Source organism: Schistosoma mansoni, assembly GCF_000237925.1.
Source record: "Schistosoma mansoni, WGS project CABG00000000 data, chromosome W unplaced supercontig 0231, strain Puerto Rico, whole genome shotgun sequence".
Classification (NCBI taxonomy): domain Eukaryota; kingdom Metazoa; phylum Platyhelminthes; class Trematoda; order Strigeidida; family Schistosomatidae; genus Schistosoma; species Schistosoma mansoni.
This window is the reverse complement of record NW_017386023.1, coordinates 192,211-217,477: the sequence shown is the minus strand read 5'-3', so window position 1 is coordinate 217,477 and position 25,267 is coordinate 192,211. Positions and strand designations below refer to the sequence as shown.

The following is a 25,267-nucleotide window of genomic DNA, read 5'->3' as shown; positions in this document are numbered from 1 at the left end:
ATGATAAAGTATTTTAAGTGAATCAGTGACACTGTTATGGGATTGCCACTTGATCCAGCAAATGATCATATGATCAATCTAAAGAACACTATCGTCTTAACAGCAATTAATAGATTTGATTTATGTAATAAATAAATGTATGAAATCATCGTCTAAGACATAAATAGTGAACAGTACACTAGATTAGTTCAAACATCGCAGTTCTGTAATACATTAGTGTATATTTTGAGATGGTGGAAACATTTGTAGCTCAGGTAGATGACTTTGGGTGCAGTTTCATTCTCTGAGCAGAGAGAACAAAACTCCATCATAAATGAGGGTATATTTATCAGTCGAGAAATAAATGATGTCTTATCAGCCTCAAGAATAAGTTCTCCAAGAGAATCGCAGAATATTATCTTGTTTGACTAACAAAAGATAAATGGCAATTAATCAACATCTTGACTTTTAAATATACATTGTCAACTCTAACATCATTAAAAATTACCACTAATGTTAGCGAAGAAGAGGTTGATAAGAATATAGATGAGGAACTAGTATGATGTAAATTTCTAGTTATTGATCACTATAGCATTGAATTCTGTGTTTTAGTGAATAAATATCTATATTTTCAAATTGTTATACTTTTTATCCCTCTAACTAACTCTCTACACCTTTTAGGTTGCCATTACCACATGTTCATTTCTTCAATTCTCTCTAAGTGGAAAATTAAGTTATACACTTGAGATATTCACCATAGTGTTTTTTACTACCTTACCTTTAGTAAATACTTGAAATTTTCATTCAATGTTTTTCTAACTGGAGAGTCATTTATTATAGAATATTATATAAATACTAATATACAACTCTTATTATTCTACCTGAAACTAATTATTATACATTGCTCCAAACATTTTAAGTAATTGACTATAAGGATAGACCACATTCAATCTACACTAGACTTAATCATGTACGAAAAATTAGGTTCACTAGTAGTATATTCATCATGTATATTTACATAGTTCTATATATATTTTTTTAACCAATATTACACTTCTATTATTCAAAATGTTGAAAGAGACATGTTGCTAACATGTCATATATATGTAAAACACTGTGATCTTGGAATAATACAAACTAGTTAAGTTTGTAGGGTTCTAATTTTTGGATTCATGTTATTTTATTAATGAAGTAAATATTTGTACAACTTCTTAATTTACACAAACAATACTACTTATTTTTAACTATATGATTCAGTGTTCTAAATGGTTATTTTTAAAATAAAGTGAAAATTTTACTCATGCATATACTGATGTATATATAATAGAGAATATATGTTAAGTTAATTTTTTGCCTTGAAAGATAAACGCAGTAGATGGAATATCGTTTAGTATTTATTACCATATTGTTCAAGAGGTATTTCCTGGAGTTCTAGTGAGAAGCAGTGATCAGTGAAGTTCAACCGGGTCTGTTGTGAGATGGTAACTTACCGAAGACAATGGTGGATGGGTGTTCAATTTCGTGGATTGATTGAAGTTAGACATTAACACAGTATGATACCGGCTCAGTGGTTTAGTGGTTAAGCAGTCGCGCACGAGACCGATAGGTCCTGAGTTCGAATCTCGAGGGGCGGGATGGTGGATGCGCACTACTGACGAGTCCCACAACAGGACGAAACGCTTATCCAGTGCTCCCAAGTTTTCTATGATGGTCTAGCCTCATATGACTCATGAATTCAACTATAAATTTACAAAAATCTTCACAAAACCCCTTCTGGTTATTTTTAATACTTAATATAAATAGAAAATGATATGCATGAAAGTCACAGTGTCAATATAATGGTTAATAAAGCAACAAGTCATCTGAAAATGAACTCTTTCTGTCTCTTTCTCACACGGCCACAAACTTTTATTCAAAAGAAAACACCGATGGTTTTAATGTTGTAAACAAGTAAAACTGACCAATGTCCACTTATCTTTATTATTATTATTATTTCTTAAATATAAATAAAATAAATTTTAAAACTTTACTATAATAACCAAATTGTTCACCTTATTATTATTATTATTATATTTTTTGGCAATTCCCTAGTGAATAATAAATCAAATATATAAACAGATACTTTGTTACTCTCAGTTTATCATAGAAACTTTTTTTTCTAATGTTGATTTTGATTGAATGTACCAAGAGAGAAAAAAAAATTAAGTTTGGTGTATCCATTGAAGCTGATCATTATAAACTATATGATATTTAAAATTAAATTATAAAAAAAAAGAATCAATCCACAGGAATTCCTTATCATAAAAATTATAAAAACAAGTAGGTAAACAAATGAATTTGATTTTACTTTCATAATGAATATTCAAATGAGGTGGTGTTGTTTGTTTGTTTGGTTGTTTGGTTGTTTGTTTGTTTGTTTACAATTCGATGTAGTTTATGTGATGTGTCTATTTGATGTTAACAAAAAGTTTTTTTTTAATTTTTTTTATTTTACATTGTTTACTGGGTAACAATTTTCTTTTTTTTTCTTTGAAATTCCATATCTCATTCATTATTTAGATTTATTTGTCATAAGGTAAAGTTGAATCTATTTTTGATTTTGGGTCAGGTCAAGCAAACTAGATTCTGACATGTTTAAATACTTGTCTAAGTAATCATAATTTGAATACTAATATGGAACTATGTTCAAGAAGATGAAACTGCTTTATTCTTCTTTTTTTTTCTGTAATTAATAACAATAGTCTAATAGGTGTTTAACATCACTGAGATACTAATCAAAATTGATAAACAGTTACTTTAATCTTCCTTTAAATTGACTATTTCAGAGGCCGGAAAAATGACATAAATCACAGGATAATAACCTACTTTGTATAAATTAAATAATACGAAATACTTTTGAGTCAGAATGTAAATAATTTCATACATAACCAATTTTTGTCAGTATGGGGATTTATGGAGATTGTAGTATTTTCACGGTTCAATTCTTGAGTTGATTTAAGCTAGACTACCACTAAAAATCTGGAAGCTTTAGACGATCGTTTTGTCCTAGTATAAGACTCTTCAGAAGTGTTCTTTAAGATGGGTTTCATGGAGTTCTAATGGGAATCTCTGACTAATGGAGTCCAATCCGTGTCGGATGTGAAACAGTTATCTACTTCAGACAATGAATGAAGGCTTGTGCAAGATTATGGATCGATTGAAGTTAGACATTAACACCGTTGGATGCTGGCTCAAAGGTCTAGAGGTTAAGCGTTTGCACGCGAGACCGAAGGTCAAGTCGAGCCTGCAGGGTCGTGGATGTGTACTGTTAAGGAGTTCCATACTACAAAGAAACTGCCGTCTAGTGCTTCCGAGTTTTCGATGGTGGTCTAGCTTAAATCGACTCGTGAGTTCAACTATTATTATTATTTGGTCTTTAATTTTTGGCATATCTAGTTTAGTGGATTACAGTGATAACAGATTCATAACATATAGATAACTAACAAGCATAAGAAAGCATCGAATGAGTATTTCATTGCTAGTGTTTAACGCCATATGAGATGAAAGGCTAAACATCTAGAGCTTACAGAAAGTATATTTTCAAAATATTTCTTGTTAATGCAATGGTTCTATGTCAATTATTACTAACTGAGCCTGGGACTTTAGTCGCTAACATTTTATTGTTTATTAAGAGAGTATCAGTAACGTAATCCTCATTGTGTTAATAATTTTATTTCGTACAAATATCAATAAAAAGATCGTGGATCTAGCTTTCTATAAAACAGAATTCATGGGACGCTATATTCTTCATTTGAAATTTAGAAATATGTTTGAAATCAAAATTTGTAACATCAATAATAATGTGAAATGACTAAGGTAAAATTCAGTTATCATCTCAGTTAATATCGTTTACACTCGTTTAGCATTTTTGTTCCTTGGTACGATCATTATATCATTGCCTTTATTTTGATGCAGTTATTTATTCTCTAATAATTTCTATCAAATAGATCGGTGATTAGTTGGACTGAACCATCCTACTATTTATCTCGCTGAATACCACTACATAACATTTTATGATATTTAATGACTTAGTATTAGCAATGTTCTTTTAATCCATGTTAACCTAGAAATCTCTTCAAAGATATGTATACCTTGACTTTGATCTTCGATTGAAATGCAACAAATATATACACAAAACAAATCACTCGGGTACACTAGAATTTACATCGTAAATGCAAACAAGTGACCATCTTGATATGCAGCTCGGTACAGAGTGAAGTGAACCATGTTATCTTGCCTATACCGAGTAATTTGACGCTAGACGGTATTCTGCATGAAAAACATCAATAATTTGTACTATCAAAATAATCAATCCAAACCAGATCATTAGATGCTGAGAAATTTTCTAACCAAAATAGCCAAATGTAAGGCAACTAGTAAGATGATGTAATAATTTAAAAGTAAAAGCATCCTAGTTACACTGTCGAGATGTTATGATTACGGCTATAATAGTCATTTCAGTTATATGGAACACCTGGTAGCGAAAATTAGAAAACACTGATTATGTGAACTTACCATTTTGCAGAAACCTTGACTGTCTAACAGTAAATTTTCCGGTTTTAAATCACGATAAACAATTCCTCTTCTATGCAAATAATTTAATGCTTCAACTACACATGCTGAATAAAATCTTGCTGTCGAATCATCAAAAGCTGTAGAATTACGTAACAGTGTCCACAGTTCACCACCTAGACAAACTTCTAATAAAATGTACAAATAACGTTGATCTTTATAAGTTCGGTATAATCTGAAAAATAACAAAAAAAATTTAATGAAGTTATAAAATACTTAAGTTATTATCAAAATATTGTGATATACGAATTTACATCAACATTCTATGCTTCAACTATATGATGAGTTATAAAACTCAGATAAAGCATGTACACCAATTGCTTTCAGTTATCGTCAGCACAAAGAATGGATCGCTACCAAAATCCTCGTCAAAATTCAAGGAAGGAAGATTAAGAAGACAGCAAGTAACAACAGTCGAACAAGAACAGAGAAGGTCAAGACAAAAGCTGAATATACAGTAGCAAACAAGCAAATGATAAACATCATTAGAAATGGCGAGCAGAAATACGTGGGAGAACTAGAAACAACAGCGGAAAATGCTGTAACAGAAAGAAATATGAAGCATTTATATGACACAAAGAAAAAGACTAGCAGGCAAATATAATAAACCAGAGAGACCAGTCAAACACACGGAGATTCGCTGAGATTCTAGAACAGAGTAAAAGATGGAGAACGCTCGAATAGGTCACCACCATTGAATCCACTGGATATCGAAGCAGCACACACAGACATTCCTATAAATTTCACTCCACCAACGATCGAAGAAATCAGGATGGCCAGCCATCAGACAATTCAAGAATGGGAAAGCAGTAAGACCTGACAATATACCAGCTGAAGCACTCAAGTCAGACAGAGAAGCAACTGCAAACATGCTTCACCTTCTTTTCAGGAGGATTTAGGAGGAAAAACAAGTGCCACAGACAGACTGGAAAGAAGGAAGACTCATCAAGATACCGAAGAAAGGAGATCTGTGCAAATGTGAAAAGTACACAGGCATCACACTACTATCGGTACCAGGAAAGGTTTTCAACAGAATGTTGCTGAACCGGATGAAAGATTCAGTAGACGTCCACATTCCATATCAACAGGCTGGATTCCATAAGCATCGGTCGTGCACAGATCAAATCGCGACACTACGAATCATCGTTGAACAATCAGTTGAATGGAACTCGTCACTATATATCAACTTCATTAACCATGAGAAGGCGTTTGACAGTGTGGATAGGAGGACCTTATGAAAACGTCTTTGACATTATGGTGTACCTGAAAAAATCATCAATATCATACGGAATTCATACGACAGACTACAGTGCAAAGTTGTGTATGGAGGACAGCTGATAGATGCATTCCAAATAAGGACCGGAGTCAGGAAAGGTTGTCTACTCTCCTCTTTCTTCTGGTGGTTGACTGGACTATGAGAACCTCCAAATCTAACGGGAAGCACATAATACTATATATATATATATATGCTTTCCAAACGAAAAGTTATCACAATGCCTAATATAATTTGATAGGAGCTAAACTTCAAGTTATTGTAGTCACTTGTTAGCTTTATAATTTTTTATTCGGTTCATTCTTCTTTGTAACTTATTCTTCAGATTTATGTGACAGATAATTAAGTTGTCTTCGCGAAGATACTAATTTATTTTATTAACTAATCTATGAGTACAAACCATTTCGAAATTACAAAAACCACAAACATAATTAATCCACATAACTGTATTGAATTATGACAGTACTTTAATTATTAATAAAAACACACGTCTAAATCATGACAAAATATTGTAAACTTTATGCCAAACAATTATAATATGGCTGACTTCATGAGTAAACGCATGCTAGACCACTATCGAAAATCTGGAAGCACTAGACGGTGGTTTCTTTTTAGTATGGAACTCCTCAGCAGTTCACATCGACGACCCTGCAAGCTCGACTCCAATCCAGAACCTTCGGTCTCGCGTGCAAACACTTAACCATTAAACCTATGAGCCAGCGTCCAACAGTGTTAATATCTAACTCCAATCTATCCTTGATCTTTTTGAAGAGTCTCATACTAAGACAAAACGGCCGTCTAGTGCTTCTAGGTCTTCGATAGTTATCTAGTTTATATTGACTCATGGATTTATTAATTAAAACGACTGCAATCACCACAAACGTCCATCATAATACTTATATTATAATTAGCGTCTTTCATGTGTGACAAATATTGAAGTGGATCTTAAAAATGAATGCTCACTCGATATTCATTGTATACTATAGGTTGTCAATCATATTGGTAAGTCTTTTCTTAGACACGTAGCTATTTTCAGACTTACTTTTATTTCTCTAAATTTTAGCTATTTCCTGAAAGCATCAGATTCATTTCTAAAAATAGTAATCATAAATATTTGTTATGCCACCTATATTGGCAAAGCTACGCTTACATTATGAGATGATATTTAAGAAAACTGACTTAATTTTATGATTTATGAAAAAGCCATATCTACACAATTACTACTTACATATGGGTATTAATGAAAATAAATGATTAGGCTAACATGAAACTTGGTTTTAATGCTTATTTATCATATACCTTTGTAATATTTCATATCCTATTAATCGAAGAACTTACGAAAACTTTACTCATACTCTAAACTGAGTAGGATTTACAAACTTCAAGAAACTTATTGTTCGTTGACAGATAACTTCTTAACTTTCCAAGCATAGTTATATTTTGAACTTAGCTTGTATGTATCTCGGGATAAAGTACAGATGTAGAATGATTTCATCGCGTTTTAAACTGTAATAGTTGCAACATGTTTATTTGAGAGATAGTCTTTAACCATTAAAATTCAGCTCTGACCACAGTTCCCTTTTGCTTGAGAGTTTAAATCAATACAACAAGTAGTAACCTTCTATATTTAACTGGTTTTTATCTTGCTTTCTATCTTTCATATATACATGATAGCAGTAATCTAATACTCAAATAAACTTAATCAACGCTAGTCTTGTGTAGTTCTTGCCTCAAAATACTATAGTATAAGTTTATATCTTTCCGCTCATATTTATAGGATGAATAGATATGGAAAGTGTATTCATTCACAAACCATATTAAAGGTACACATCTATAAGGAGTCATGAAATTCAACATATGTAAAGGAATGTACTGGTAAAAGCTATCATTTTATTTTGGATGGTAAAATTTATATTCATAGTAGTCAGCTTTTTTATTTGTGTTTACTGCTTATGAATCATAGAAGCTTCATTTCCAATTATCAGTAATTGTAAATATAACAACAAATAACTTCCGTAGTAAACGATATCTGATAATTCCTTGCCATGATCACATAACTATTGATTTGGATCGTCATTCACAAAGTAGACACTTTCAGTAACTTCTTAATTATTCTATGGATTTAAGTAGTACACATATATTAACATGCATATTTGAAAATAAACCAATATTGAATTTAAGTTTTCTGATTTCTCTATATTACCGAATATGTTGAACGAAATTGTAGTGAAATTTAATGAAGAAAGGAAAACAGTGCAATACATTTCTTTCGCAAACTAAAAACTATAGCGATAACATACCATAAAACAAATGCGGGACTTTTCAAATGGGCCCAAGTAAATTTTGATTAGAAGGAAAACACAAAAAGCAGGTAATTCTAAGTACAATAAGTATTCATACCAAACATCAAGAATACAATGATGTGTACATATTGAAAGTACAGTAAACTAGAAAATAATTTGTTTCTTAGTTATAATGATAACAATCTTCAAATGTTTAAAGCAATTAGTCCCTTTGATAAATTTCGATAATATAATAAGAAGACGAAGATTATCAGAACTATGTGATATAGTAGCGCAATACATTTCGAACAATCTGATCATATATATACTTGTTAAGAACATTTATATATAAAAATAAAAGGTCAACGAGACAGGAAATGGGGGGGGGTAAGAAGAGACCAGCATAATAGTAATGATAATAATAATGATCATGTGAAAACAATTTGAAACCTAATCACTCTGGATAATAAGCTAATATTACCAGGGTAGGTTTAAGGAGAGAACAAACTGTTTTTGAATACACAAAGATGGTTTGAATTTTCGTATGGCTAAGGCTTCAATAAACCTTGGTATACGCTCTTTTACACTTTTATACAACACCACAAAAGCTGAGTTAAGATCAATCTTATGTCCTGTTTCGATTGTGTTTGGCAATAGAGGATGATGGATGTTTATCCTCTACTCTCATCGGGTCATTTGATTCTATTTTTTTATGCAACCATTTTGGTACATGTTCACACACCCTAATTTTCAGATGGTTGATAACATAATTTTTTTTTCATTGGTTCTAAATAATCTGAAATGCGAAGCTTGTCAACTTCAAATTTACTCTTGTTTATTAATTGTAAAAATATCATTATCTTGTTTTTGATTCTATTATGCCTTCATAAAGTCTACAATGACCGGTAAAAACCTAATGTCAAATAACTAGAACAAATGTAACCATTTATAAGAACTCTCGTCTAAATTAGAGCGAATAGTTTCACAGTATTTGAGCTCCGAGTTGATGTAAGACATTAAAATAATTCCTTGAAAAAGCTTGGACCAGATTGCCAGGCGAAACGTTGGATTTACTACAAATTCATTCGCTGAGATTTTACAAATATATATTATTCCTATTTAATGTAACCATTGTTCATTGAATGTATATATATATATATATATATATTGCTTTCAACGGAATTTCAGGTACAAGTTACGTCAGTAAAACCATCAATATTCTATAAAAAAAACTGGAAAGTTGATTGTGACAGATAATCACTATTAGAATTTATTGTAATTAATCTCATGAGTAAGATTAAAAAGAATTTATGGTTTAAAGATTATTCAACAAGAATCAACCTATTTCGACTTACAAAAATAGCATCATTCTTCATCGCATTCTATAAATGTTGGTAATCCAAGAATACATCATTCAACAAATATAACTAGTAAATCTAAAAATCCTCATAGTTTTAGACATTGTACATCATTTTCACGTTTCAAACCGCGAACTAATCTTAGATAGACCGTCAATGAAAACTTGGAAGCACTAGGTGACCATTTAGTTTTAATATTGAATGCTCAGTCGCGAGCCTCCACGACTCCACACTCAGGAATCAAACTCTGGCGTGCTAACACTATCTATCAATGTTATAAATGCTATAAAAGCTTAAGTCTTAACCCATGCTTGGGAAGCATTAGGTATAAGTTGAATTTGTTTTTTGAAAACATATTACTCATATACCAATAATATCAATTAGCCATTCAAGACCATTATGAATAACAATAATATGTTGTTTATAACAAAGCTGGTTCACATTATTTAATAAGCATGAATAATACTTTATAACATGGGTGTGCAACAGAGATACTAACCCAGTATAGTAAGAAAGATTACATTCAGTGAAACCGTACAACAGAATAGGGATTGAGATATGTCAACTAGGTATTGAGTCAATTTTTGTGATAGAACTGTACGATAGATCCTAGTTATTATAAAATGCCTGAAACGGAGTGTACTGGACAAACTGTGACCCTGACGAAAGCATATATGGTCGAAATAGGGTGAAAGTTCAACCATTGAGTGTTACAAACGTGGTAATTATTTTAGTGTAGGTAGTGCCTCAGGCTCTCCATCCGAGTGAGGTGGGATTACAAGACATCTTATAGAAGTGAGTACAAGATAACGGATAGTTTCTACAGCATATTGTATCGTTTAAGCGACGACTTATTAAGGTATCTGTCAACTTTAAATAATTCTGTGAAGGAAATATTCACTGTTTGAGAAATATCAAGTACATCATTGAACTATAATAAAAACGTTTCTGCTGCAGAAAATACAACATTGATTCCCTCCATTTGTACAACAGAGGATATAAATATAAGTGATATCTAAAGTGTTAGATTTCTTGATTGTTATCAAGTACCAAACGAGTTACACTTAATATGAGTACAAATCATGTTTCATTTGTTTTACAATTTTGTAATATTCAACTATGATCAAATATTTTCTTTGTTAATCAGCTATTATGTATATCAGAAGGGGTTTTGTGGATATTATAGTAATTTTGATAGTTGAGATCATGAATCAATTGAAGGAGTCCCATAATACGACGAAACGGCCGTCCAGTGCTTCCAGGTTTTCCATAGTTGTCTAGCTTCAATTGATTCATGATCTCAACTATTCTGTATAGTTTGTTATAAATTCATTTGAGTTATTTATATAAACAAGTTTTGACTTTCGTCAGTAATCATCATACTATCGATTCATTGTATTCCTCTGTTTTCTAAAATCCATCTTATAATAATTTTAAACTTTCGTCAAATAATATGATATATAACCTCTTTCAGTATGAACTTTCATTCTCAACATAACGTGTGTTAAAATATAAACATATTCACGTGTTATCAGAATGGGTGGTTTGTAGAGATTGTAATAGTTTTTAATATTTGAATTAATGGGTCGATGTATGCTAAACCACCATCGAAAACCTGAAAACATTGGATAGTCTTATCGTTCTAGTATGAAACGCCTCAACAGTACACATCCACGATCCTGCAAGCGGGACTCGAACCCAGAAACTTCAGTCTCGCACGACAATGCTTAATCTCTAATCCACTGACGGTGTTAAACTCTAACTTCAGCCAAACCATGATATTGCACCGTCATCTTGTCTTCAGTGAGTAACTACCTCACAATAATGCTTCCAGGTTTTCCATAGTGATCTAATGATAATGAAACTACTTGTAATCAATACAAACCTCAAGTTGATATTAATGCTAGAATATTTAAATCATAGAAGAAAAACAACCCTTTAAATGTCAATCTAAATAGATCTTTAACAAAAATAATGTTAATTTATAGGTTTAAAGAAAACTTACTAGTTAAACTACAAACATTGAAAAACTATTTCATTCACTTGTTAGAAAAACACTCATATATATATAATTATATCTATATACTACTTATTATTGATACTTAAATAGATAAAAGATATTAATACTTGTATTTAAAAGTATTGTACATAAATAACAGAAAGTTTTTTAATTTAACTAATTAAATTAAAGATAAGAATAATTTATTTAGTTGGTTGGTTGGTTGAAAGGGGAAAAAGTCAACCAACCTGTCAATCTTGGTTTTGTTTTTTTCTAGTTTTTCTTCTTATTTTTATGTTTTGTATTTGTTTACAAGTTTCTTTATCTTTCTGTTGTTGATTAGTGAAATTTTTGAATAACAAATAAAAATTAGTTAGAATGCTTGTTTTTACTCCTTTTAACTTTTGATAGAAACAACAAACAAACAAACAATAAACAAATGGAAACTTATAAAACAAAATGAGGATGGAAATGTTTGTTGCTACTTATTTCATTTTTACTAAGTAACTATGAAAAATTTAGAAATTCAATGTTTTTATAATATTATTTAAAGGTTTCTTTTTCAAAAAAATTTATCAGAAGGGGTTTTGTGGATATTATAGTTATTTTAACAGTTGAGATCATGAATCAATTGAAGCTAGACCACCATGGAAAACGTGGAAACAATAGACGACCGTTTCGTCCTGTTGTAGGACTCCTCAGCAGTGCGTATCCACGATCCCGCCTCACGACATTCGAACCCAGGACCTATCAGTCTCGCGCGTGAGTGCTCAACCTTTAGACCACTGAGCCGGCATTCAACGGTGTTAATGCCTAACTTCAACCGATCGACGAAATTGAGCGACGCATCCACCATTGTCATGAGTGAGTTATTATCTCACAAGAGACCTGGGCAAACTACACTGGTTACTGCTTCTCACTTCATGATCTCAACTGTTAAGAAAAAAATTTGTGGTAATATAATGAAATTGAACAAATAAGATAATAGTAATTTAGTAGAGTGATGAATTTAGTTTAAATCAATCAAATCAGCGTCTATAAGTCTAACAAACTCATCATCTTGGTAAAGATTTCATAAGAACAGCAATTACATTTTATGAATGAAAGGTATTTCAATGGTGTTCAGATGTAATGAACGAGAAATTAGGCAGAGACAACTGATTTATTGTTAGATACAAAATTATAGAGTTATTTTGAAAAAATATGAAAAAAACATGCATTAAATACTTCATTTGCAAATACTCCATCAGTTTTCGCAAACTTCATCGTTCTCTCACTGTTTTTACAATTACTTTCTATTCTCGTTCTCGTCGATTCGATCTCAAACTTTTGTTGACAGGTTTTGCACTTCTGATTAGTGTTACATACTATTTATTTCCGTCAACATAAGTAGTATACATCACAAAAGCACAGTTTATGGCCATCAAATCAATGCATTTACACTTGTTTCTTGAAATTTAAGTCTCAGAGAAATAGCATCACTGATGTTTATCAAACAAGCTTCCCTAAAGCCTAAATATTAGCTGATTAAATTATTTATTATAAGTATTGAACTCAGTGATATCTTATTATTAAAATAATCGTGTCTTGGCAAATGCAATACTCCATAGAACTAACTTGAAAGTACGTGAACATAATTGTGAACTTAGTGAAATAGACTTTGTTTTTCACGGTCCCAGTTTGAGATTCAATAATTTACTATTTAAATATTCCCATTAGAAATCTTATGACTGCATGACTGCATTTTCACTCTTTTGACACATGACAACAAGTAAAATACTAAATTGTTAATTTTCTTACTTAAATCAAATAGGAGGGCATTTTTCGTTGGATGGCAACATTATGATTAGCAGTGGAAAATAAAGTGTGTGATTATTTTGATTTTGGACTCGTCAGCTTGATTTACCTGCACTTAGGTATTTATGTTTACACAAGAACTCAATACTAGTACCTTTCACTTCAAACGTCAACGCTTTATCCACTAAGCTATTGAGCCCAGATAATCGCTCACTTGTGCATCAGGTTTGATATTTATACAATTATTAGAAAGGTTTTCAATTATCCCGTTGTAGATATTCTTGACTAAATTTCGATCAATGAAAACCTACAAGAGAACGGCTAGATCAAGTCTATTCGCAGAGGATCCACACATATCAAACAAAACTGATCAAAAGTATCATTAACGAGAGAATTCAGAACTTTCCTAGTAATAAGAAGAAATTGTACTGCAACTATTTTTGATATGATCTACCAAACATGTATTAATGAAAAACGCAAAACTCTTCCTAAGATATTTGAAGGTAGAACTTTTAAGGATTTGAAACAGAAAAACCATGTAACAACTATTTAAGTAAATATGTAAATTAATTTCTACATGAAATTGGCAAAATCTGGAACTCATCCAGTATATAACATCAAACATCTTTGCACATCTTTAACATTACCATCACACAAGTAAACCTAACTGATTAAAGCATGTATTTAAGTAACACTGGTTGGTTTGCACAAATGAAAAAAAGGTCATTCAAACTGGATTTGAATGGTCAGTAATAACCAGTATCTGATACAATAAAAAGAAATGTTCATACTTATCAACAATTAAATCGTCATAACCTGTTAACAAAAAAACAAACCATTTAGTATAGAATACTATCAAACAAATATAATAATAATAACTCATTATTTCTCGTCAAAGAAATTCAGGCCAAATGTTTGAAGAATACATTCCTTATTCATTATGAATAGGAAGGTTAAATATTAATGGAAATCCATACATTTACCTATTAAATGATTCATTATCAATAATAAATCTAGTATATACAAATTATCTCATAATAATAACATAAATACTATAGAATACTAAACTATAATCAACTTATAGGCAAAGATGGATAGTGGCTAGCAGTGGAATCAAGGATGCGCGTTTCGTCGTATTTGGGACTCGTCAGCTGGATGTACTTGCATCTTAGATTTGATGTTCACCCTGGGACGTGAACCCAGTACATTTCGCTTCAAACGCCATCGCGTTATCCACTCAGCTACTGAGTGAACATGAACTTTGAGATGTAGGTACATCCAGCTGACGATTACCAAAGAGGACGAAACACCCGTCACGGATTCCGCTGCTAGCCACTATACATCTTTGCTTATAATGCTTGTGAATTAAGGCTATATCGGGGCATTATGCACAGTATGCACATATGCCAATAAGAGACTGATCAATTGCAGTCCTAAACATCAAAGGGAAGATTCAAACAAACAACACTAAGTGAATTTATAATAAACTTACTTCACAATAAATTCATGATTTGTTTCCATTAAAATATTTTTCTCATTTATAACATGTTCTTGTTGTTTTGTCTCTACAATATAATGTTTCTTTAATTTTTTCAATGCAAAACACTGTCGTTTATCTTTATTTAAATAAACCTACATATATAAAACAGAAAAAAATACAGTAATAACTATACTTATGATAAAAGAAAACCTATATCCGTTATATTGTGATATGGGTTACTTATATCCACATAAGTATTCTATAATGATGGTCAGGGATAGAATGTATTTCAGTAGAAAATCGATAAGGAAAGAAGGAAAACGAAACGCAATTAGTATGAAAATGAATGAACAATAAAATCAGAGACGATGAACCAATATTTGCAGAAGGAACAGTGAAGATTCAGACAATTGATTAATAGTTTGCAAATTAATTGTTTACTGTATGGTTGTAAGATTTTAGTAAGATATTCTGTAATTTGGTGATGATATACATTCGATTGTACCCACTCCTGTTCTTGTTCACTTCAATATTACTAATATACATTAGAAATTAAATGACTTAATAATTAGATCACTATGACTCAATTAACACAATTACATTATTTATATATAGTTGAAATCACGAGTCAATTGAAGCTAAACCACCGTGGAAAACCTGGAAGCACTGGACAGCTGTTTCATCCCATTGTGGGATTCCTCAGCAGTGCGCATTCACAATTACATTATTTTAAAATGAAAATAGAAAATAAAAACTAAAAATCCAGTTGCTATTTTATTAAAATTAAAGTAATTTAAATAATTTTAATCATGATACAGATAGAATTAGAAAGTATTACTGGTTTTGGATACTATGCAAACTAATCGATATAATTCTGAAATAAAAAAGTGTATTAAGCAACAAGGGATTTTCATCTTGTTAACCCGGAACGAATTTACAGAGGGTTAGATTTCTTATGTTTAGATTTTCTTATGTATTGCAGTGATAGAGAACACAAGTGAGAACAATGAAGTAGTAAATTACAGAATCTCTTAGTATAATGTGAGAACCATATATTAAATGCTTTATTTGTAAAATGTCCATCAATTGTCTTCAGACTTTACTGTTCCTTCATTTCCATACCTATTACTCTTTGTTCTCATTCTCTTCTCTTCCATCTTTTGTACCTTCTGTCTCCGGGCATTCCACTTTTGATTGATGATACTTACTCAATATATCTGTCAACATAAGTAGCACACACCACAGTATAATTTCCTAAATACTTAGACTGTTATAACTGTATTGTAGGTTGTTATTTGACTTGAAAAGTTTTACTTTCAACTTTACTGTCCTATAGTTATCATAAATTAATTATTCCCCTAATTTTATGATTTTGTATCACTGATAGCATGAGCATGTTTAAAGTGTAGTTTCTTAAATATGTTTCTGTTTGGTCAGGCTGTGGATGTCTACCTTCATTATTTTTGTGTACGGATGATAATAAGACGATTAAGGAGATATCTGCCTGCTAATTTTGGCTTTATATTAGATACTAGATTGGAAAAACGTCGAGAATTGATAAGCATCATGGTCTTGGTTGTTTGTTCATTGTCAGTGAATGAATGATCTGTATACGTTTGTCAGTCCTATGCCCAATAGGCAAAACAGTTAGTAAGTGGGTTCCACAGTCAGGTGTACTCACAATAAATAAACCAATCATATTGGTAGCAAACAGAATAAAGAAATGTAATTTTTATTACAAACTTTAACTTAATGGTTATCTGCAAAGTCAGATATCATATAATGGCTTACGACAGAATCAACGCAGATTTTGTGGTAGTTCTATAATATTTCTGAAGCGAACTCTACATATAGTCAGTTATGTGTCTATAATATCTTTGAACCATCATATTATTTCAATTTCAAGCTCAAACATAATCTTTTCATAATACATATCAACTTTTCCGTCTGCTCAACACTAGACTAATGAAATACCTAATTAATATGTGTACACTTTCATGAATGACATTTGAAATAACTTGTCTGTAACTCTTAAAAGTGATGGAATCATTTGAAATTGAGGCAATGATTGTACACTTATATACTTAGATGGTGATGTGTTTGAAGGTGACATTGACATACACGTCTCAAACTTCCTATGATTTTAACTTCAACTTTATTGAACATTAACCAGATTGTATACTTGTTTGAATACTTCCTTGAGGAATATTGTGTGATAAATGATCAGAATGGCAAAACATTTCCTCGACTATGGATGAATATACATTAGTTATTTCAAATGTGAAAAAAATATTTTATCTAGTGCTACATTAAAGATAATATATTAACTGTATACCAAAACAAAGTTTAATATAAAATAAATACTCACCAGTTGTACACGACCAAAACCACCGATTCCGATTGTTGATACAACAGTGAAGTCGGTAAGTTTGATGTCAGAAAATTGCTTTTCTCTTTGACTACAAAATTAATATAAGCATTAATATAAGCATTTAATGGATAGACAATGACTTAAATAGCTTTATAAGACATAATTAATTATCAGAAGGGGGTTTTGTGGAGATTTAAGTAATTTTATATAGGTGAAATCATAAGTCAATTGATACAGGCTCAGTGGTCTAGTGGTTAGGCGCTCGCGCACGAGACTGATAGGTCCTGGATTCGAATCTCGCGAGATGGGATCGTGGATGCGCACTGGTAAGGAGTCCCACTATAAAACGGAACAGCCATCCAGTTCTTCCAATTTTTTCATGGTGGTCTAGCTTCAATTGACTCATGATTTCAACTATATAAAATTACATAATTACTTAATTAATGATAAGTATTAACTTTGGTTTTTTCTTTAGCTTTGTATATTTTAAAAAACTGTCATTTTCATGAATACACAATAAATAGGCAGTCTGTAAATATAAAAGAAATACTTAGATGTAATCAGTATTTGAAAGTATTTTTTATATCCAGTTTCACAATAAATGATCCTTTGCGTGCGATCCATGTCGATATGATCCGATTCAATTTGATGATCATAAATATTTGTTTTATTGGGTTATCAACAACAATGATAGTTTATATGTTTTACTCTAGCCCTCATTAATCGAAATTATATATATATGACCTCAGGAAATTACTCAAGACAGTAAAATGTCAGTAATATGCAACTGAAAGCATTATCACCAAAACATTCGTGTATCGATACTCATTACATAGCCCCGAACAATTTGGAAACCGGAAATATCTCTTTCCAATAGAAATATATCAATGAAAATGTCCTAATGTATTTAGATTCTTGATAAATCATTATAATATCCCCATTTATTAATGGTATCTAATGAGTTAGTAGAGTAAAAAATAATATATTGTTTTCAAATATAATCTTTCATTGTTATAAGAGCCATTTGCTTTTAATTTTCTTATAGAATATTTCATATCTATTTACATTTGTTCAAATCACCATTAAATTATTATGTGAAGAGAACAAACCAGATTCCAGTGCTGTATATATGCTGTGTATGCTGTATATAAACGCTTGAATTGTGGTTGTTCGTGCTTCTGTCTGGTTGTGAAATATGTTTCCCTCTTCTGAACCTGGACTTCTCTCTTTAGTAAACAGGGCTTGGACGCATCGGAATAGTTAACTCATTTGATCATAGTGTCACTGAGTTATCGTTCCGTTCGCGGATTAGGTGAACTCTTATTCTCTTCAAACATAGCAGAGTGCTTTGAAGATGTCAAGTTTTCACTAAACATTGTTGAGAATATGTTGTTTCAACTGTATATCTTCTTTCATATCTTCTGACAATTAATGTAGAACATCTTCTGAGCACACAATCAACTATTATTATGTATATGTTTTAATTCATATTGGTTAATCCAAACTGTAATAATTAATGTTTGAGTAAAACATTGTTCACTTACCTAATAGTAGGTTTTTCATCTGGATAGCTTCGTTCAAAGCTGACTAGATCCTTAATGAGTACATTATATGAACTGTTAATTATAGAAAGAAAGCAGTAATACATTATTTTAAACACTCAACTGATTTACCATTACGATTATGGTAGTTTATATATTTATTATTATTATTGCCGTGGATGTGATTTAAATGTGGAAGGTAATATGTAAATTAAGTCTTATTTATTATAACTCTGATTTATTCTTTGTTGAATAATTACCATGCTGATCAAATTATATTCATAGCACATTAATAATAATAACGACTGAAGATATCAGTCAACCAAACTACTGTTACCAGATACCCATCGGCTAGTAAAACGGATACCTCACTCGATAATACTTTGATGCTCAGAATGATTGTTACTGGTTCGAGATTCTATGTAAATATCAGAATTTAAATCCAGGTTCATCCAGCTGATGCATCTCAATTAAAATGAAACATGTATTCTGGATTCCAATGTTAGACACTACTTAATTCTAATAAAAACTGTGTCAAAATGTAGCATTTTAAGTTTGTTAGACAGGTAATTTATCATCACTGATGATTATAACAATAATCTTATTCATGTATCTAAGCATTATTGGTTTCTGTATATTTGTGATTACACAAGATATACATTATGATCTGGCGACACGCATTTATTTTATACCTACGTCTATTTATTCAATTATGCAATGTAAAAGGAAGTTGCGAATAGCAATTAAATCTAATTATTAAATAGATAAAACATTTTATCATCATCTCAGATGCAATTCAGGTTCATCATTTGCAGAAAATTTGAATAAATTAAGAGTAAACTAGATTTTATTTGAAATAAATAGTGTCTGATACATTATAACAGCAAACGTTTATTGTTAAATACAAACAGTTATGAAAACGTATTCACTTACTCTCTGTCCAGCATTAGACAATCTACACCACGTGGTGGCATTGCGATTATATTTGCGGTACGAACATCTTCGCTTTAAGTAAGAGTAAAATTAACAAAAAGACATAGCTTTCAGGCAATAGTATGGTAGCACAATGGAATACTTATAAATAATAAACGTATATAGTCATGAAGTCCATTCAGTAAATATTTATTACAAGTAAAAGAAAACGTTATGGTTGCCGTGTTACGGTTTTAGTTTATTTGAATGAGTTATTAAGTTGTCTGACTGAATGTTTAACGTTATCTTGTATTTACATTTGTATCAATAAAATACTTGGTCGAGGTTGTCGTTAGTTCTATATGTTATTACCGATATGATCCAGTGATTGAGACTAAAGTTGTCGTACACTAGGGAATATGATTTAATAAATCTATCGATGTAGCCAAATGAAAATTGATAATCTTCTAAATCAATCAACTATTATACTGAAAATAAATCAATGATATAAATGGCACAATCACTTTAATTATAGGTATCGATGCCAAGGTTAAGGTTGTGGTAATCTAACTTCGGTCATATTTTTACTTTGATGAAGTGGCATATAACAGAAAAATATATTCATTATAATCATTTTAATTGTTTACCAGGAACTTACTCAGTTAAAGCTTTTTCTCCAAACCAATCACCACGTGTCATATAACGAATAAATTGTTCATTGCATTCATTGCCACGGTTTTTTGTCACTTTCACCTAGAAAGTAATCATTCAGACATTCACTATTCTATGGTAAGGACAATAATAATGATCAGGGCTAAACAGCAAGCTTTACAATGAAACTAAGAAATTAATCTATGCTAGATAGGAATCAATAAATGAAATATCCACTGTCAGTAGATCCCTAACATGTAAATTGTTGAAGTAATTCCTCGAAGTTTACGAAATTTAGGTTATACCAGCTAACTTGTCTGGACGAGACGTTGGAATTATTTAAATTTCAATCGCTGAGACTATTTCAAATATAATTTTTCACATATAATGACTTCTCTATATTCGGCGCCCAATTTTTGTCAAGCTATTCGTTCTAACCTTGACGAATATTCGTACAAAATAAATTATTACGAGCATATTAAGTTATCACTGCCTAAAAGCTGTTGACTTAAATATGTTCTCAATTAAAGCTTATTGAGTGTATCACCTTTTTGAAAGATTATTTTGCAAGCAATATATTATGACCATATAAAATCATATACTTACTTTTCCCCCTGTTATAATGTAAAATGTGTTTCCACGTTCTCCTTCTCTAATGACATATTCATCAGGTTCATAATGTTCTGATCCAAGTACAACAGCAACTTTACCAAGAACTTCTAAATTTAAATCCTTAAATGTTGGGACACTAAAAGTACAATGATAAAATTATAATTTATAGAAATTTATCCCATTATAAAGGGGGTATACTTGGTCAATTCGGATCTAAATCGAATAGATGAAATTTTAAGCGATTGTGATAAGTTTATATATACTGCATTACATACTCTCTGGAATGTAAAATTACGTCTGTCTGATTTTACAAACAGATCAACAAAAATGACACAAATGACGTAGTTCAGGATAATAAAAGTACATTTGGATGAATCTTTTGAAATTAAATTAGAAGTATTCATAATCGATAGAACTGATCAGAATAATAATTATTATTAAACACTTTAAACTCAATAAGAATGGTAGTAATGCGTATGAAACAAAATACTACTGGTCTATAGTACGTCACATTTCTATGTACCAGGAAAAAAGGCTTGACTTTAGGTTGATGATTCGTTCAATGGAACACAGAATGAAATTCAAAGTCAAGTATATAATTACCAGTGTAAAAACTGATTTCTATGTATCCATAAAATTAATCTCCAAAATATATTCACACCTCTTGAATTATATCAATTCTGTTAATTTTTTCTTGGGTGGTTTAGTAATGATTTTTCATGGGTAAGAAAATGTTTTTAACCATTTATATAAAATTCAAAAATATTTACGTGAATAATAACTATTCTTACAAAAAAATTCAGTCCTACTGTACGGAGCTGAAACGTGGAGAACTACTACATCCATCGTCATGAAGGTACAAGTATTTATAAACAGTTGTCTATGCAAAATACTCAACATTCACTAGCCGGATACCATCAGCAATAGCGTTTTATGGGAGAAGACAAACCAGATTCCCACTGAAGAGGAAATTAGGAAAAGACGTTGGAAGTGGATAGGACATACATTAAAGAAATCACTAAACTGCATCACGAGGCAGATCCTAACTTGGAATGGTGAAGGGAAACGGAAAAGAGGAAGGCTAAAGAACACATTACGCTGGGAAATAGAAGCAGATATGAAAGGGATGAATGTTAACTGGAAGGGATTGTCCAGGACAGGGTTAGATGGAGAATGCTGGTGGTCAGCCTATGCCCCTCGACGAGGGGCAACAGGCGTAAGTAAGTAAGTAAGTTACAAAAAATTGACAAACTTTAATAAAACTAATTATGATATATAAAGATTTATGCTTCATTCATTATTTGACAAAGGGTAAAATATTTCTGTAGCATGATGTTTGATAGATATCAGAGTCTAAATTATAAACTAGACTGTAAGATACCAAAAAATACTTGGAATTAAACATAACACTTACGAATTCTAGATCAAATCATACTAAAATATATTCCCAAGTTCACATGACAACAAATCAGTTATGACATTACTTGATGAAACACATTGTGGTATCAAATCATTAGGAGAAAACAAACATATACTCATTATACCGAAAAATTCCTAAACTGGTGTATGTAGCAATAGTTCAGTTCTATATCATTCTCGGCAATAATAAGAGATGATCAGTAGCAATATTAATTGTACAGTCACTTAAATCTATTGATAAAAATCGATAAGAATATGACAAAACAACTATTTAGTAACCAAGTAATAGATCAGCTGTTTGAAGTTGAAGGGTGGAGTGTTAATTCCTAAAACTTCATTAGCTGAGTCTAATTAAACTTATTAAATAGGTTCCACACAAATTTATAAGTGATCTGGTTGAGTATATAACATTATATAGTGAGAATAAATATCTCATTTTAAATCATATAACTGTAAGGTAGAATTGATCAGGGATAAGTCTTGGGTAACAAGTTTATATCTCCAATTATAATGAATTATTTTTCATTTCTTGTTGTCAAAGAAAATATTATGAATTATACATGCGTATTAATTACCTTTTCAGAAATTTCACATATTCTGTTTGTTTTTGTATCCCTGTAAACATCATAATTGATTGAAAACATGGACGATCTATTGCCCATAATTTACAATCGGTTATTGCTATAAATAATTAAAAGAAAATTAGAACTTAATGTCAAAATAAATAATTTTATGATCATACATTCATTCAATTCGATATAAATGATAAAACATATTTTTTTATTTAAAAAGGGTATCTGTCATGTTATTCTTACTTAGGAGAACCTAAGAACCTTTAAAAGCTGATTAAAATGTATCAATAGTATATACTCAGATCTATCTAAGAGATCAAACTTATCTTCATCCGATCAACTATGGTAGTGCTATGTTACCAAGTGATTAAAGTTTGAATATAGATCAATGGATAATGAAAAATTGGATAAGAGGTCTTGTACAAATTTCGAACTAGAAGATACAGAGTGCTATCTCTTCTAGAGCCACTGTTTTACTAGGACCAAATGGCTGATTAGTACTTTTTAGTTTTTAATATTTTCTCGGTTGAAATAGTTAAATCATGAAATCATCCTCCGTATTTCCTGTTTTTCAAAACTTTCATTATTTTGTAAACTCTCACCGTAACAAAATAAGATCTTAGAGCGTAATAACTTCGTTTCAATGCTTGTAAATTAAGGCTATATCGATGAAATACGCATAGTATGCACATATACCAATTAGAGACCGACCATTTGCAGTCCTGAACAACAATGGGAAGATTCAAACAAACAATACTAAGTGAATTTAAACTTCACCCTATCACACAAGCAAGTGGCTATCAGGACTCAGTAGCTAAATAGATAACGCGATGGCATTTGAAGCAAAAGGTACTAGGTTCGACTCACAAAGTGAACATCAACTCTGAGATGCAGGTACATCCAGCTGACGAGTCCCAAATAGAACGTCATTGATTCCAGTGCTAGCCACTATCCATCTTTACTTACAAATTCCACTATTGTTTTGAAAAACTACTCCACAGACGATAGTTCAAAGCAATCAGTTAACCAAGCTTGTCACAATAGCATATTTGATAAATATATTCTTCATTCATTTATCTTTTTTTTTTTCTCAAATTATAGTATTATTTCAGTTTATTTATTTCCCGTTTTGCTTTTTTTTTCACGCATTTTTGATAATTAAATAGTAGTATAATAGATTTCCTACTCATAATGTATCTTTTATTCATTATTCCATGATGTAAACACATTTCTGTATCTAAATAATTTTTGTAAACTCTTAGACCTCTGAGTTAATTATTTCCCAGTCTTGTAAATATGACGACAAAAAATGAGTCTAGCATTGATTAACTTTATTTGACTAGGTATAAATATTAGCCCACTAATTTATTCAAGTGTTTTTGTATAGATAATTGAAGGTAAATACAAGTCAACTATGAATGCAAATACATGTTACATCTATACATCATCACATGTATTTCAGTCGTATTCATTTTTATTAAGCTATTCAGGAAATCAGTTTTATTTCTCTGTACAATAATATGAAAAACAACTAGGTTACTATCAAGGTTTTCATCCTTCAATCGATAAATATGCATCCAAATTATTCACAATACATTATGTTCTAATTTTATCAGAATTCTTATTACTTGACCACTCAAAATGTAATGGAAATTTAATAATCAATGTTTTGAAAAGCATATATTTTTAGTTACCTCTTACACTAGCTGTTCTTGTACAGTTGTACAGAATAGCCAATTCTCCAAAAACTGTACCTGGACCCATTTCACGCAAACGTTCACCAGCTTTTTGTACTTCAACGTAGCCATCTAGCAAAGTTGGAAAACATATAACATTATATTGTTGGATAGCTATATGATAAAAAGGGAATATAATTTCCATGGGAAGTAAAAAGATTTTATTTAATACTCCTTTTGTTTCAACTCATTCTATCACTTTATATCTCAAGTTATGCGAAAGATGTAACAAAAAATTCAATGATGATCTTTGAGACCATGATCTCTAGAAATAGATAAATTTGACAATATCATATGGTCAGTAATCGATGAGTGTAAATAAGTCAGTCTTATGGTAAGTTGATATCCGGAAATCTCATAATGAAGGTCTCTGGGTGTAACAATGAGTGAGTTACATTAGAAACTAAGTTTCTCAACATTTTGCACACGTTCTTCTAAGGTGTCTGTTAGATAATGACTGATAGCTTCCTTCTTACTAACTTCAGTGACCTGAAAAATCAGTAAAATGAATTAAAGTGAAAATGAACTAGGTTGGTAGTATAGTCTCTTACCTGGATTAAGACTAAATTCAAATAATGATTTGATAGAAAGAATTAACATCTAAGATAAACCTTCCCTTTTTCATTACTGACTAAGTAATTTGCCCTCTTACCATCTAAGAATGGCATAAACAC

General features: G+C 31.0%; 1 protein-coding gene and 1 non-coding gene across 2 annotated transcripts in view; both read right to left on the bottom strand.

The window, feature by feature from the left end:
• Smp_168670 (cGMP-dependent protein kinase,putative) overlaps positions 1-25,267 on the bottom strand; it is a gene marked incomplete at both ends in the record, with an annotated part of 73,013 nt that overhangs the window by 9,716 nt on the left and 38,030 nt on the right. Inside the window, 9 exons of the mRNA XM_018790950.1 lie at positions 4,534-4,765; positions 14,792-14,931; positions 17,148-17,238; positions 18,695-18,766; positions 19,625-19,696; positions 20,262-20,356; positions 20,861-21,002; positions 22,861-22,966; positions 24,552-24,665. Of these exons, the coding sequence (XP_018645828.1) occupies positions 4,534-4,765; positions 14,792-14,931; positions 17,148-17,238; positions 18,695-18,766; positions 19,625-19,696; positions 20,262-20,356; positions 20,861-21,002; positions 22,861-22,966; positions 24,552-24,665 (1,064 nt within the window). The remainder of the gene's footprint in view (positions 1-4,533; positions 4,766-14,791; positions 14,932-17,147; positions 17,239-18,694; positions 18,767-19,624; positions 19,697-20,261; positions 20,357-20,860; positions 21,003-22,860; positions 22,967-24,551; positions 24,666-25,267) is intronic.
• On the bottom strand, positions 14,478-14,552 carry Smp_tRNA_00717_Pseudo_TTG.1.1. The gene has a single exon. It is a non-coding gene (tRNA).